The sequence below is a fragment of the Eptesicus fuscus genome, chromosome 5 (assembly GCF_027574615.1).
Source record: "Eptesicus fuscus isolate TK198812 chromosome 5, DD_ASM_mEF_20220401, whole genome shotgun sequence".
Lineage (NCBI taxonomy): Eukaryota > Metazoa > Chordata > Mammalia > Chiroptera > Vespertilionidae > Eptesicus > Eptesicus fuscus.
The window spans coordinates 59,847,683-59,864,985 of record NC_072477.1 but is presented as its reverse complement, the minus strand read 5'-3'; the positions used below and the strand labels follow the sequence as shown (position 1 = coordinate 59,864,985).

The 17,303-nt window shown below is 39.8% G+C and overlaps 1 protein-coding gene across 3 annotated transcripts in view; it reads left to right on the top strand.

Moving 5' to 3' along the window:
• The window catches only part of SLC12A1 (solute carrier family 12 member 1), an 85,116-nt gene extending 83,448 nt beyond the window's left edge, over positions 1-1,668 (top strand). For all 3 annotated transcript variants that reach the window (XM_008143117.3, XM_008143116.3, XM_028147679.2), the window contains exons 25-26: positions 424-491; positions 1,485-1,668. In XM_008143117.3, coding sequence (XP_008141339.2) covers positions 424-491; positions 1,485-1,620 — 204 coding nt within the window. In that variant the 3' untranslated portion in view covers positions 1,621-1,668. The remainder of the gene's footprint in view (positions 1-423; positions 492-1,484) is intronic.
• The last annotated feature ends 15,635 nt before the right edge of the window (positions 1,669-17,303 follow it).

Below are 17,303 nucleotides of genomic sequence, written 5' to 3'. Positions count from 1 at the left end.
CCTATGCTGACAAAATATCCAAAGAGCTTAAAGAAAGGTAGATTAATGTTTAATCTATAGTCTTAAAATATCAAATTGGTATCAAGATTAGGTTAGTTTTCTTCTTCTTTTTTTCTAGTCCCAGAACTGGCCATTCACATTTTACTGTTATCTTTTTACTGTTATCCATGTGGTGTGCTTCGTTCCCCCCTTAGATTTTAATAAGCCGCTATAGCACAAGGACAGTCTGGTTTTATCCTTTATATTTCTAAAGTTTCTCATGAGTTTTTAAAACACGGTGTGTTTCCAATCCTGAATGAAATAACTGTAATATTTTTTTAAAGTGAGGTTTTTCTACTTGTCCATAATTTGAGGTAAGAAGAGAAATTCTTGTTCATAATTCTGGGAAAACAGCCCTCAACAAAATCTGAATGTTGTCCACAGAGTTACCGCCAAGTTCGACTGAATGAACTCTTACAGGAGCACTCGAGAGCTGCTAACCTCATAGTCCTGTAAGTATCATTGCAGACATTTAAGAATGTTTCAAAGAAATCTTCAGTAAATGGGTTAATCAATTGAAAAGCTCATGCCTATTTAGGTGCCAAGTTAAGAAAAAAAAAAAAAAAGGAACATGTGGGATTTTAGACAGTGAAGGCAAATAAATGCCACCCTAAAACCTAGAAAACTGGGCCCCAGGGGCTTTCGAAGGCCCCACTTGCTCTAAGGTCCAGGGCAGTGCCCACCTAGAACCCGGGCTGCCCCTCCAGGTCTGCTTCAGGACCCTGGCCCTGGGTTCCCTGCTAACGAGCTTCATGCCAACCAACAAGGCTCACAGGCCCCTTCGCTGGGTAGGTGCTCCTGAGGTGTGGCATCCACTGCATGTTCACAAGCCTCCTTGCCATGTAGCGAGAGGCCAAGGTGAGACCCTACACCCACAAATTTTAGGGGTGCACCTGCTGAAAATATTAATGTTCATTTACCTAAAGATTGATAGCTAAATATGAAGATCTCCAACTATTTCACATTGACAGCTCATGAACTGACTCGTATGTACAAAGATAGATAGTATATTTTCAAGCAAGATCTAACCTGGAGGCCTATCATCAAAGATATAAAATGGTCTCCTGAACTGAGTGGTTTGATAGCTGGTTTCTAAAGTTTCTCCCAAATATAACTGAGAAAACTACTGAGAAAAATTATTTCTGCCAAAAAAGGGGGAGAAGTATTGGTTGATTATATTTTCTATTTAAAGAGGAGTGAAATTTTATAGTTGGGTTTTGTCTCTACAATGCCTAAGTCTACTGTTCTGCTTTATAGATATGTGTATTATCTGAGAAATACATTGGTGTAATATCTATATTCAAAATAATTTCAGTGCCTTCATTTCGGGGAGGAGAGGTATAAAAGTTTCAGGACACTGCTTATTAAACAGCTCAGACAACTAGGGATGCTACTGTCTGTAATAATTGTCACCTTTGTTTTCTGCTTTTCTTCCATGCTGTCAGGAGCCTTCCGGTGGCAAGAAAAGGATCTATATCAGATTGGCTGTACATGGCTTGGTTGGAAATCCTCACGAAGAACCTCCCTCCTGTCTTACTAGTCAGAGGAAACCACAAAAATGTCCTGACATTTTACTCTTAAAACATGAAAAATTAGAACACATTTTTACTTAATGCATGGATAATTAAAAACCAGTCCAGTACTTTATAGTGTAAATCTGATCTGTGGTTATGCAAACCTCTAAAGACAATACCACAGGATTCTACATGAACTTTGTCATTATTTTTCTGTTAGTTAATGGGAACTATTTTCTTTTCTATCAGCTTAAGCCTTAAGGGCAGTGTCAGAGCTAATGGTACACCTTTAAAAAAAACATCTTTTGTCATTGCTGATGATAAACAAGAAAATTAAGCAAATCCATGCTGGCTTATGCTCAAGAAAACCAGCAACCTGATTGTCAGCTTCTCCAGGCAGACCTAATCTTTTGTTTGCTTCTAGGCCCCCATAGAGGCTTCAGCCCCACAGCAGGTTCTCATTAAATGCTTATTGACAGGCGAGTAGAGTAACAGGGGTGGTTATCAAAGGAAAAGACCAACTGGGCAGGAAACGTGATTATGCTTGCCCTTCTGAGAGGCTTATACCTACAAAGAAGATTTGAAAATCAATAACTGAAAACTTTAAGAAGTACTTGAGTCTACAAAATGTTTAAAGCAGTTACCTAAATAAGGTTATTTAATGTAACACAGATTATACACTTAGAATGATCTGAGCGATCATTGATAACATACGGCTTCAATTTGCTGCTGACTGAAATGTATATTAGCTGGATTAGAAGGCAGCACATATTCTAATTAAATGACATATACTCCATTCTTAATATAGAAACTTTAACTTTTCTTCCTATTAAATATTTTCAAATTTCCACCATAGTATTACTTTGCATATTTTTCTAATTAAGTGGTTAGCACAGATGAAATCTTCATAGATGTCTAGCAATTGAAAACCAACCACCACAAATTTTCAGACATTATAAAGATATATATCCTGAATCATTTACTTAGTTACTTTATATAGTGATTGTATGGATTTAAAAGAGCAATTAAAATGTGAAGTGGAGAAGCTTGCAAAATTTGAAATATATAAGTACTGATTTTTTTTCCATTTCCCATTTTTCCATCCCTATAATACTTAATCACATTGAAAAAACAATGAAACTTTATTTTCTGATGCATGCCTTGATTTTTTCCTGACATGTTTTGACTTCTTATTCTAACTGATAAAATGTAAGGGAAACAATGAACTTGAAATAAAAGCACTGAAATTCGTTTGCTTTGGCCTAGGTCATGTGTTTATTTCTCAGTCACTAAGATCACAGTGCAATGGTGTAGCAGATGTGGGCCTGAAAATTTCTATCCTGTGCCTCATCTGAAGGCTGTCTAAAACTGGGATTTGAGATGAAGACTTCTGGCCTCCACCGAGAAAGATGACCAGGGAGACAAGAATGAGTGAAGCTTCCGCAGCAGGCTATCCCCATTCCTAGTGTGGGAGCATTGACTTAGCTCAGTCCTGGATGAGACCCTCTCTTTTGAGCCCTATGCACCCGAAACCCAAATGACTAGCCCTGACCAGGAGCAGGTGCGCCCAGCTTCCTCTTGGGCCTGACATTCTCCGAAACACTTGGGAGGGTCTCGGAAAGGTGACAAGTGTTGACTTCTGTAACCGCAGAGTCTGGCTCTTGTTTCTTTGAGAGGCTGTTTCAGTTTGGGTTCCCTGGGAAACGGACTCAGAGTTTACTGTGGAGCAAGTTTACTAAGGAGTGCCCTTGGGGTCCACGCCAACAGAAGGGAGGGGGAGGAAGCAGGAAGGGTAGAGGAAAAGGTGAGCTGTGATGCAGACCCAAGGGCAGCCTCAGCTGACCCACCGGATGCTTTGGAGACAGAAGATCCCTTCAAAGCAGTCCCAAGCAGGGCAGAGAGGGCCAGGCCTTTATTCCTCCTCATTGCTCAGTCATTGGATGTGGCCTGCTAGGCAGGGGTGTGAACTTGGGTGAGGCAGCTCTCTGCAGCTGCGGGATCCCTGGGGGCCTGAGAGCGGAAGTCTCACAGTTACTGGGACACTGAGTCCTTCATTAAACAAGGTCTGGGTGGGGCATCACCATGCCAACCAAAGGGGCCATATAAAGTAGTGGTTAAACTACAACCACACACACACACACACACACACACACGCACACGCACACGCACACGCATGCACGCACACGCACACGCATATATACAGAAACCTTCAGACTTGCCTCACCACTTATTAGTGGTTTTACCTTAAACTAGTTATTTATTTCTGGGGGCTACTGGCAAGAGAGTGACTGAAGTCCTTTGGTTTCTATATTAACAAAGGAGAAAACATGGACTGAAAGGGATGGGTGGCAGTGAGGGTTGACGGTTTTAAGATGAAGAGCAGCTGTGTTGGGAATAGGTTAGAGGGGCAAATTTTTTAAAGAATGGGGCTATGGCCAGGTGCCAGCATATTTTTGTAGCCCTCAGGGTCCTGCCCTTGTCCTTTGCTTCACCCAACTCTGTTAACCCAACCAGCCCTCATCTTTCTGTCCACACTCATCTTTCTCAGCAGGAGAAAGTTGCCCAAGGATGTGCATTGATGTCCAACTTTCTCTGTCCTCTCATCGTGCTTACATTTCTCATCAGCTTCCCCCACAATCGACTTTTCAAAATCTTCACCATCCCTACGACCTATCCATGTACACAGAGACATAAAATGTTCCTACACTAATAGGACCGCGCTGGAAGCATAGTCTTACAAGTTCTTTTCCTAATACTCAATACTAGGAATCTTTCAATGGAAGCTTTGGAGACCTCCATAGGCCTGGTAAGTTAGAATCTCTGGGAGAGGGACTGAGTTCTCCAAGATTTTGAAACTATTGCTCCAAGCAGTCTCTCCCATTCCAGGGACTTGACTGCCACCACATGCTGATATCTCCCACATTTCTATTTCTAACCCAGATCTGCCCTAAGTCTCATGTACAAATACTCAATCACCGATTTTCATTGTGTTTCTCTTTGTAAGTCCTGAAGATATCCTAAATGCAGGATGACCAGACTTCTGTTTAAAGAAAAATTAAAAACTCAACCTACACCACTGGAACAAAGACAATAATTCTCTTTTCTCCGTTGTCTATCAGATCCCCCCTGAAATGACCAAAGAAACATAAAAGTAGGAAAAATCAACATCACAGTAGGATACTAAACAAGGATGCTATCCATATGGTAATATTTAAAAAAAAAAACTGTTTACTTGGGAAATAATAAAGGAAGCTATAAAGGTCAGCTTGCAACCAATGCTCCTGAGAAAAAACAACATGTCATGGAAAAATCATTGCAGGAGACTCTGGGAGAATTCCACTAACTCCTCCCCCCAGCTGGCAGCTGGAGGTGAGCTCAAGGGAGGAGAGTGCAACACTGAGTGGGACCCCTTTTGCTGGATGCCCAGACCATTCAGAAATGACTACAGGGGAGAGGCCAAACCATGTGCTTGGTGGGCACTTAATGCAGACATAGCTGTTGGAGTGAGACTTCTCATGGATGCCATTGAAAGGCACCAGAAAGATATCTGCCTGCTATAGAGGCTGAGCCAGAGTCAGCCCTCAGTGTACAACTTCTAACACAAAGAAAACTTGCAGGAATGGACAATCCAGTCCCTGGGTCTCACTGCTCTCAGGCTGATGGCTTACCAACTGGCACTGCAAGTTGATATTAACCAGGCCTCTTGTTAAGATTAATACCAGGTAGTGTGGTAGAGGTCTCTGTGCCAATCCCAGAAGACCAGCCACATCTGCTTGTTGTCGGTGGGTGCATACGTCTTAGCACCTGTATGGTCCCTGCTGGTGGATGTCACCACATGGGTCATCTAGAGCCAGTTTCCCTAGGTATTTCTGATGTTTTCCTGGGCAGAGATGTAGGGCCCACGCTGACATAAAGATCTGTCTGGATTCCACATGGGGAGCAGAGGAGAAATTCCTCTTTGGATGAGACTCACTTTGGTGCTAAGATGACCCAGTTGCTAACAGGTCATGGCATCCCCATCAGTTGCAAGAAGACCCAAGAGGTCAAACCCCCTGCTGCAGGTCCCACATCTGACCCAGAGACCTATAAGTCAATCTGACCTCTTTTAGAAATTCTGACATTGGAAACAATTTCAGTATTCCCTTCCTTGTGTAGAAAAAGTGCTTTCTCTCATCTGTGACACCTTTCTAAACACATCATTATTTTAAGTCCCACTAAAGAAGAAAAATATCTGCCATTTAAACTAGGACAAAATATTCTATCACTTAGCATTTTTGCTGTATTGAGATACCTTCTAAGGATTATGTAGATACAGAATTTTAAATCATATACCATACCTGTACACATAAAAAAGGGAAAGAAAAATAAATTTGATTCCACTTCTGAGTCTTGCTCTTCTATTGACCACTCAGAGTGAGTGTCTTCATTCCCCCACATGACAGGACTTCAGTGCCACCAGGAGTGCCAGGATGCAGTGTCTCTTATAAGGGGAAACCAATAGATACTATTTGATTATTGGCATTAATAATTTGGATAATTATTGACTTTTAAAAATAGCTTAAATGTGTCTTCTAATGAAATTTAAAAATTATGTGTAAATTCTAATACACAAAGAGCATACAAATAAGAAAAAAAATCTAAAAGACAAAAGTCAGCAGAATGGCTATTATCAATAAATCAACAAACAACAAATGCTGGTAAGGATGTGGAGAAAAGGGAACCCTAGTACACTGCTGGTGGGAATGCAGTCTGGTACAACCACCATGGAAAACAGTGTGGAATTTCCTCAAAAAATTAAATATGGATCTGCCATTTGACGCAGTGGTCCTACTTCTAGGAACATATCCTAAGAATCCTGAAACACCAATCAGAAAGAATATATGCACTCCGATGTTCATAGCAGTGTTATTTACAACTAAAGGCCCGGTGCACAGATTCGTGCACAGATGGGATCGGGCCAAAACCAGCTCTCTGATATCCCCCAAGGAGTCCCGGATTGCAAGAGGGCACAGGCCAGGCCAAGGGACCCCACTGGTGTACAACCCGGGCCAGGGAGAGACGTGGGAGATCAGCCAGCCGGGGAGGAACTGTAGGAGGGCTCCAGGGCATGTCCGGCGCATCTCACTCAATCCCGATCAGCTGGACCCCAGCAGCCAGCTAAACTACTGGTTGGAGCGTCTGCCCCCTGATGGTCAGTGCACATCATAGCGACTGGTCGACCAGTCGATTGTCTGCCCTCTGGTGGTCAATGCATGTCACAGAGAGCGGCTGAGTGGCCTTAGCATATCATTAGCGTATTATGCTTTGATTGGTTGAATGGACGACTGGACAACGGGACACTTAGCATCTTAGGCTTTTATTATATAGGATATGCATAACCCATGGAAACAGATAATAGGAAGGTGAAGGCCTGGGAGGGGGCACAAACAGGGTAGAAGGAGTCAATAGGGGAAAAAAGGGGACATCTGTAATACTTTCAATAATAAAGATAAATTTAAAAAAATAAAAATCAGAAAAAGTTATCATTAACAAGAGAGAAATTATACAATATTATAGGATGATACAATAGAATAGAAAAGATCACACATATAAGAAATAAGCAAAAAATATAAATGTGTTTATCTTTCTTAAAGACTCTCAAATGTAATACAAATAAATAAAATCAAACTATCAGCTTCATATCCTAAATTATTTATCAAAAAGGCTAAAAACCAAAGAATAAACAAAATATATAGAAATAGTCAAACAAAAGGATAGAGTTGGCAATATTATTCAAAGTTTCAGACTAAAAGAATTAGGAAGGATAGGAGAGTATCATTTCATATTTATAATACATATATAGACACAATATAGCTATAATAATAATAGAGCTTTATGTAACTAAATAGCATGCTATTGACATAAATAATACAAGCATTGTTTGAAATATAAGGAGAGAGTCACAGAAAGTCAATTTTCTTAGAAAACAGCTCACCTATATCACCACCTTTGACAGATCAAATATAGGAAAATCAGGCTACATAACAAAATGGATTTAATAGGCACAATAGTGCTTGCTCATAGAGAATACAGCCTGTTTAAAAGTCTATAGTGTTTATAAAAACAAATTACATATTAGATAACTCAATAAATTATTAAATGTAGAAATATAAATATCACATTTATATTATAATAAAACTAACATTATTTACAAAGCTAGGGTGTCCCCCCAAAAATGTATACACACTTTGAATAATTATTCATTCCAATGGGTTAAATCTGAAAAGAAAGAAACATCAAGTGAGCTATCAGAAAAAAGTGTGTATACATTTTTTTGGTACACCTTGTATATAAACAGTAACATCAAAAACTTTACTCATGGAAAAGACAATTCTTCTAAATAAAGCATGTAAAAGAAAAAAGTGAAATTGTAAACTCTAACAAGAGACATTGAGAATTCCACATAAAATGTATTTTATGCTGAACTAGCAGTACTCAGAGGTGGATTTATACCTATGAATAGATTTAGTAATAAATAAGAAAAATGAAAGTTTACATTCCACTCAAGAAGTTAGAAACTGCCAAAGTAACTAAAGGAAAGCGTGAAGAAGAAATTAAGAAAGAAAAGCAGGAAAATAAATAAAACCTGAGGCACTAGAGTGAGAGAGAAAGGAGTTGAATCTCAGTTTCCCCACTTACTAGTGGAGGGATGATTACCAAGCCTCCTGAAGAGTCCACTTTCTCAATATGTAACACGAAGATTATTAAAAGAATCTACACCTGAGGGTTGTAGAAAGGGAATAAGATCCTGTGTATTAATAGCTAAGCACAGTAACTGGCTGAGCACTTTTTGGCTAAACACTTAATCAAGTATTAGACGTAATTTTGGGAGAAAGCAAAAACAGGACAGCTGATAAACTCAAGAGCTGTTTGTTGCTATTGTTAAAAAGAAAAAATGTCAAAGGATAAAATATACACAAATTTATAATGAGCACTATGGGTACAACTTTGGAGAATAACGCTCTTTAAAACTAGACTAGTAAGTTATTAAATTCCAACGAACTGTATCAATTTCTAGTAAAACATAAATTACTAAAATTAAGATAAGAAATAGAATACCTGATAAACTCTAATACTTCAGAATAAAACACAAAGATTTTCAAAGAATTAGCTCCAAAAGGGCATCAACTGAAAAAATTTTTTTCTAAGTGGCTTCTTTTAAAACTTTCAAAGAAAAGATAATTACCACTGTCTTTAAGCTATTGCTGAACAGAGCAAAATAACACTTTCTTTCCCCTCCTGTTATTCTGTGAAACTAGCATAAACTCAACAGGAAAATATGACACACTACAAAAACTGGAAAGTACAAATCACTTTCTTGTATGAAAAAATATGTAAAAAATCCAAAATAAAGTATTTCATTTATTTTATCAATATATTCAACTTTATCAATATCTAGAATAAAAAGGTAATATGCTAATTAGACCGGACATCTTCCGGACATCATTCCAACATCCTTCCTGACAAAGCCGGGGCTGGAGGGAAGCCAGCCAGGGCCCCGGGTGCCTGCCAGTGGCCAGAGGAGGGAAGCCCAGGTCCTGGGTGCCAGAGGAAAGCCGGTGCCAGCAGCCGGGGAATGGAAGGCCTACTCTTGCACAATTTTCTGGCATCGGGTCTCTAGTAGTCAAGTAATAATCCACCAGGAATACAGGTAGTATGGGAACACAGAAAGACCTTATTGTTCGAAAACTAGTTAATCTAATTAATAACATTAAGTCAGTAATTAATAATTACTCATAATTGTTTGAATATTTATTTGTAATTGCACAGAATACTTGTTGAAGAATACACAAGAAACTGATAAAATTTGACACTGGAGAGAAAAATGAGATTAATAAAGGACAAGTATGTGAGTGAGAGGTTTACTTTTTACCATATACCAATAATAATTACTCAAAAATACTATTTTAAAAATTAAATAAATAAAAAAAACTACTTGCCTGCTAGACTGTTTAATTATTAACTCATGTTTAAAGTGACATTTATTGTTAAGGTCATCCTATATAATAAAAGCATAATATGCAAATCAACCAAACGGCTGAACTGCAGAACGACCTTCCGGACGACCATCTGGACGACTACCCAGGACCAAGTTATGATAACCCACTGGTGCCAGGCCAGCAAAGGCGGGTGTGATGCGATTGGTCGGGGGTGCAGCCATTGCCCCATGATCACACCGCAGAGGGAGGCCCAAGCCACCCGACTAGCAGGCTGGGGTGGGTGGGCAGGGCCTCCGTCTGCCAGGGAAGCCTGGGTCCCAGGTGCCAGAGGCAAGCCAGTGCTGGCAGCTGGGGTAAGGAAGGCCTACTCTTGCACGAATTTCATGCATTGGGCCTCTAGTATGTAATAAACTTTAAAAAGTTTTATAAAACACTCAAAAGTAAGTAAGCAACTAAAATATCACTATTAAAAAAAAGTTGAACCCAGCACACACCTACTGATAAGTTTAGTTTTATTTCATTTTGGTTATTTAAAAAACATGAGATTTTTTTTTTGACTTATGATTTCTGGGTGAAAGAAAGTAATAGAAAAGAGAAATGTTGGGTTGGATTTACCAATAGAGCCCTGCATATTTTATGTTCTGAAACTCCAGAATGACAAGTCTAACCTTAATAGGTTCTAGTTGTTGTTTTTTTCCTGGGCTGAATAAAACTCAGAATTGATATTATGCATAGTAGGATGGGCTAATTATAATAATGTAATTAAGTTTGTGTGAACCCATGGATTCATTACAAGTGCAGTATGTTCTTTTGCCCCTTTAAACACAAAATCCAAATAGGATGCTGTATTCATTTTCCATTAATGAATAATAAATTATCACAAACTTATCAGCTTAAAACAATATCACTTATTACCTCAGTTTCCTTGAGTTGAGAATACAGACATAGCTTAACTGGGTTCTTTGCTCAAGGTTTCACAACATTGCAGCCATGATAAGACTGGGACTGTGGTGTCATCTGAGGCTCAGGGTCCTCTTCTAAGCTCTTGTGATTTTGGTAAAATTCCATTTCCTTGAACTCATGGTAGCTTGCTTCCTGAAGGCCAGCAGGAGAGAAAACCTCTTACCTCTAGACCCGCTTTTAAAGGACTTGCCTGATTAAATCAGGCCCACCTGGGTTAGTCTCCCTTTAGATTGGCTTAAAGTCAACTGATTAGAGACTTTAATTATATATTCAAAATCCTTTCACTTTTGCCAAACATATAAGGTAACCAGCCTAATCACTATAGTGGTATCTCATCATACTCAATAGGCCCTTCCCAGACTCAGGGAGGTTATGCAAAGTATGAATATGATGGGGGCAGGAAGCATGGGGATCATCTTAGAACTTGGCCTCCCACAAATGCTATCTAACATTTCTGAAGATCATATCTCAGTTACTTACAAGTCAAGCTGGGACTCAGATAATAAGTTACAAATGGCTTGTGAAGTATCCAAGTAAATACTCCACTACTATACACAATATATCATGCCCATTTTTTCAGGAAATCTACAACCATAAAAATAAGCTGAAAAGGACCTCAAAGTTCCTCTACTACTAAAGCAGGGTCTTCCAACAGAATATTTATACACAATTCTGTTTATGTGTGAGCCATGTCCCGCGTGGCTTAGGGTTTGGGATCTGGAGAAGGGCAGCGCGCAAATGACAGAGACAAGAAATAATAATTTGGAAATACTGGGGGCCAGGCGGAAAGCCCAATGCAAGGGGAAGGACTTCCACTGGTGCCCAGGCCTTGCCAACCTTTTATTCAATTTTGGATACACATATAGCCCTTAGTCAGGCAGGCAATTCCTGTAACAGACAGACTATCTTAAAGGTCAGTAAATATTAGTAAAGATTTACTCTGAGACTATTTGGTCAGGAAATTGCTTGAGCTACCATTGTCTCGACTAAACAATCAGTGCATAGCTCTGGCCCTTGCCAGGGCTCAAGGTTCACCAGCGTTCCGGGCTCCTTGTTTACACTTCTCTGACAGTGAAGACAATGGGTAGCTTCCAAAATGTTTACCTGGTTTCCCAGTTAGTATCTTCCAGCATGTTAAATGAGCAGTAACCAGCAATAAATGACAGCGGGAGATGCAGCAAAACATCACAAAAAAAAACTTTTTAAAAGCAAATACAAGCTTCAAAAACATGTTAGTCTGCAGTCATACGTGTAGGAGGCACAGACCCTACATACCTCACTAGAGCCTGAGGACATCATTACTTTGTAAAAGGACAGCCTAATGGCATAAAAGTTCAATTTTGTTCCATCACTCTGGTTAAGAAAGCAAGAATATGTGCAGTTCATCCTCAGAAAGTCTCCCTCATTTGGTTGACATCGCAGAATGGCCAAGCTTCAGTTATCTGGAAAATTAATTTATATGGAAGGACTGAGGTGAAGCAGCCTATATGGCACTCTTGCATAACACTTAACTAATGTATTTTCAGCTTGTGTAGTTCAAGATGAGGAATGCGGAAGAACTCAGAGTTTGAGGTCAAGATCCAGGTAATGAGTGTCATTGCTTCAAAGAGGGTGATAAGCAATGACATCTGGAGCAAGGAAACTGCTTTCTTTATCAGCCTGGAATATCTCTCAGCAAAAGGTGGTTGGGGCCAAAGCTAAGCAGTCAACATTTTAGAGACATGAGTAACTACCAAACTGTGGATGCAGCTGCAGAGCTGTGGGGCCAGAGCACAGGCCTCTGTTCTGACGCAGCTTTCTCCAAAGTTGGAGGCTCACTTGAGCTTCTGAATGCAGTTCATCTGCTTTTAGATGACCAAGAGATCAGGAAACAGATATTTCACATACAGACTTCTCAGTTTTTCTTCCAAATCAATTATGTACTTGCATTTTCTAATTTCCCTTTTGTACTTCTTCAACAAAGAAGTGGTAGAAATATTCTCAGGAAGGTGAGTTCAGAGAAGCAAGCAATATCACATCTTGAAAAATGTTAAACTACTCCAGTTGCTAATGCAACCAGCACATTGCTGATATGGTCATCAGTTCTATGATTTCCTAATGCTCACAGGTACATTTATAATATGAATTCTATTTTATTTATTTTTTATTGATTTTTAGAGAGAGACAAAGAGAGAGGGAGAGAGAGAGAGAAACATCGATCTGAGAGGGAAACATCGATCAGCTGCTTCCCCAACGCCCTTCACCAGGGATGGAGCTTGGAACTAGGCATGTAGGTGCCCTGACCAGGAATAGAACCTGCAACCCTTAGGTGCATGGGATGATGTCCAACCAACTAAGCCATATCAGCCAGGGTAAATTCTATTTAAAAAAAAAACAAACAAACATATTTCTGTAGACTTTGGACTTTATGTGTCCAAAACTGAGCTCTCCATTTTCCCCCCAAAGCAGCTCTTCTAAAGCTCAGTAAATGGTAACCCCATCCTTGCCATAAATCTTGGAATCATCTTTGACTCCTTTCCCTCACCTCACATCTGACCCATCAGCAAATCCTATTGACTTGAGAATATATCCAGAATCTAATCACATTTCACCATCTCCACTGCTACCTCCCTGATCTGTGCTATGATCATCATTTCTCACCTGGATCACTGCCTCCCATCCTTGATCCCTTCTGTCTCATTTCAGCATTCTTTTAAATGAAGTAAAATCTATTTAAATTAAATAGAGTGTGTTCTTCCTCTTATAAAAATCTTCCAATGGCTTCCCATCTCACTCAGGGGAAAAGCCGCTGCCCTTATAAAAAGTTTACAAGGCCCTACAACTGCAACCTTCATCCTCCACATCTGTGACCTCATCTCCTACAACTGTGTGACCCCCTGTCACTCTGATTAGACCACATCAGACTTTTTATAGGTTTGTGCCTCAGGACCCGAGTGCTTGCTATGCCCTCTGCCTGGAATGCCTTTTCCCCAGATATCACTCCCATCAAGTTTGGTTAAACACCTCCTGCTCTCCCATTACCACACTTGGCAGATAGCATATTCTCACTGAGGCCTTCCCTTGGCCACTCTCTGTAAATCACAAGCTTACATTCCATATCTCACTCTTCCGCTTTGCTTTTCTCCTTATCATTCAGCACTATTTTAATAACTTCTATTTACTGTCAGACTTATTTTTGTCTGGTCTTTTCCCTGCTATGTGCCCAAAGTCTAGACCAGTGTCTAGCACATGGAATGCACTCAACAAATATGTGTTAAAAGTATAAATAAATCAAGACACTGGGGGAATAAGAGGTATAAAGATAACCTCCTTTGAGGCAGGTCTCTGACTCTCTGTGGCGCTTCACCCCACCAGCTCAGCTCACACCAGTCATGCCCCACATTCCACACACACCTCTATGTGTCTCTGAACATGGGAATTCTCCTGTCTGGGACTTTTGACTCTTTCCTGTTTATCTCACTGTTATTTTTTACTCTCATTTATTTCATTACCAATGAGTTAATTACTAGACAGTTTCTCACGAGTTTATTTAGCATCTGGTATTGCCTCTTTTGTCAATTCAATAAAAATGTGCCAAGCTCTAAAGATATACTGTTCTACTTGGGGGTCAACAAAGGTGGGGCACAGATCCTTACCCGCCCCCCAACTTTGCAGGGGCCTGAACCTTCACCCCTTCTGAGGGAGGTCTCCTGCCCCCATGGCTGCTTTGCTTCCCATGCACAGCTCAAATCGGGACCCAGGTAACAAACAGAGACTTGGCCGACAGCAGATGCCCTCTCACTGCAACAAGACTTGTTTGAGATGTCTTGTAGCCATGGCGTGGGGAAGTGGGTCTTTGATATCCAAATCCAGCCTAGAACCAGGAATGCTCAGGGCCTACTCAAGAAGGCAAATAATCCTTTCCACTAATATACACAGGGTAAAATAAGATTGTTGTTAGCGTGTTGAGTTTGACAGTAGAATAGTAGTCAAGTCCTCAGAGTAATTTAAATTGACTAATTGAAACAATCAAATATTCTAGAAAAACTGAATGTACTGTACCAAAAGCTGTTCTTAAAGTGTTAACAAAAATTTTGATTGGCAATTCATCTCATGGTAAAATTGTGTAACACATAATGAACCTAAAGCAGTCATATTTTAGTGCAAAAAATTAAAATGTAAAAGCTATCAAGACTACATTATAAAATTCCCAAAAGCCTCCTAATATTTAAATTTAAAAAAAGGGGGTGATAGTAGAAGAATATCATGTAAGGAAAAATATCCTGTAAGTAAATTACATCTAGAAAATTTTTACTTTAGAAAATTAAGTTTAATCTGTAATGCTAACAACAAGAAACCCATGAAAAATACACATGGTATCAAAACAAGCCAGAGGAAAAGCATTTGGGCAAAAAAAAAAAAAAAATGAAAAAGGACCCCAAGTCAAATTTATAGAAAATATTCCTTTACTAACTTTTGGTCGAGAATATGTTTGTATATTTTCAGAAAATAACTCCAAGACCATGTGGATTCCTGCAATAGAGAGGAATTGATAGGACTCTTTCAGCCATGAAGGCAGAAGAGAAGCAGTCCAGAGATGGAAGACGCTGACGACGCCTTGCCATACTAGCAGACAGCAGTTGTGCGCCGCTGAAGGATGCCCAGGACCAAACCAGAGATGGTCGGACCTGTTTCACTACCATTTGTCCACCACCCAGAACTGAAATATCATTGCTGACATGTACACATAAGGAACTGTTTGACATTGAAATTGGGACTCAAAAGAACTGTTGGCCCAGAAAGAAACTCACTACAGACTGATTCATTTGCCTCCCAGCAAATAACCATTATGGCTTGTCTCATTTTCGGTTCTTATAAGTGTATTTCTTGTATCACATGATCTCACGCATCTAAGGGAAATAATGAACAACATAAGCTGAAGAACAAAAACAAACCCGGCGACAGGGAAGCATCGACCAGACTGTCAAACCTCAGAGGGAAGGCAGGGGAGGGTGGGGGAAAGGGGGAGAGATCAACCAAAGGACTTGTATGCATACATATAAGCCTAACCAGTGGTCATGGACAACAGGGGGGTGGGGGGCATACGTGGGGAGAGGTTCGGGATGGGAATAGGGGGATGAGGACAATTATGTGATACCATAACCAATAAAGAAATTTTTTTAAAAAATCACATTTGCCACTATTCAAATTTGAAATAAAAAAAAATTAAGTATTATCTTGAAACTGAAAAAAAAAAAGATATATTGTTCTAAGCTCTCAAGATATTAGTCAACTATGTTTCCTGCCCTCAAAAAGTTTATTCTCTAGCCCTAGATGGTTTGGCTCAGTGGATAGAATGTCGGCTTGCAGTCTGAAGGGTCCTGGGTTCAAATCCAGTCAAGGGAACATGCCTGGGCAGCAGGCTGGATCCCCAGTAGGGGGCATGCAGGAGGCAGCCTGATCAATGATTCTCTCTCATCATTGATGTTTCTATCTCTCTCTCCCTCTTCCTTCCTCTCTGAAATCAATAAAAAATATATTTTAAAAAAAGTGTATGCTCTAGATTGATGAGCAAACAAGTACACAAAATAATTATGGATGATGAAAAAGACTGTAAAGGAAATAAAGAGGAAACAATGACAGAGAATAATGGAAAGGGAAGTACTTAGGGTATTCAGGAAAGGTATCTATGAAAAAATATTTGATAAGAAGATCCTCACAATCATGCACCTTAATTGAGCCCTATGTTCTTGGAAAGAGTGATAGTCAAGAAATCTCACCAGCCTTTCTTTGTTCCCCCAATTCCCACCCTTTTGTGTTCTAGAAAACAGCTAACTGCAATGACCACCATTCCCCACATGGCTTACATAAGACCTGCTGTCCACTCTTTCTCATGATTCCCACAAGACTCATAGAAGACTTCCATGTCTACCTGTGACAAAACCAAACCCAGACGAGACGAGTCCCTTCTGGCCTGAATCTGTTGCCTCATGAATTATTAACAGAGAATTGAATTATTTGTTCCCCTGAAACTAGCTAGACATAGAAACAAGCATTTCCTGTTTCACTGAAACTTCTTTCAGTTGAAAAACAATTCTAACTGTAAATAACCCCACCTATAACTTGCCTACTCCTCCCTATAAAAATCTAAGGCAAATCCACCCTGCTGAGGTACCCAGTAGTAGACTGAATAATGGTCCCTAAAAGATTTCCAGGCCCTAATCCCTGGAATTTATGAATGTTACTGTATATAGAAAAGGGGCTTTTGGAAATGAGATTGAAAAGCTTGATATGTAATTATCCTGGATTATCTGGGTGGACTCCAAATATAATTATAAGTATCCTTGTAAGGGGGAAGCAGAAGGAGACTTGACTACAGAGAGAAGGCAGCCATGGAATGGAAGCAGAGAGAAGCAGAGCCAAAGAGAAGATGCTATATCATGGGTTCTGAAGGTGGAGGAAAGGATGATAAGACAAGGAATTCAGCTCTAAATGTGGGAAAAAGCAAAAAACAGATTGTCCCATAGACCCTCCAGAGGCAGTGCAACCCATTACAACTTGTTTTGGACTCCAGAACTATAAAATAATAATTTTCCATTGTTTTAAACCACTCATTTTGTGATTATTCATTACAGCAACCATAGAAAACTGACACTTTTCCTACTGCAATAGCCTGAATAAAATCGATCTCCTTACCTATTTGGTTTTGTCTTTGACAGTGTCCACCAAGTGAAGAGCAGGGAGAAATGTAGACAGAGTGAATACCATGGATAAAGGCCCTCAGGCAAAATAGACCTTGGTGTGTTCTAGAACCTAGGAGATGAGTGTG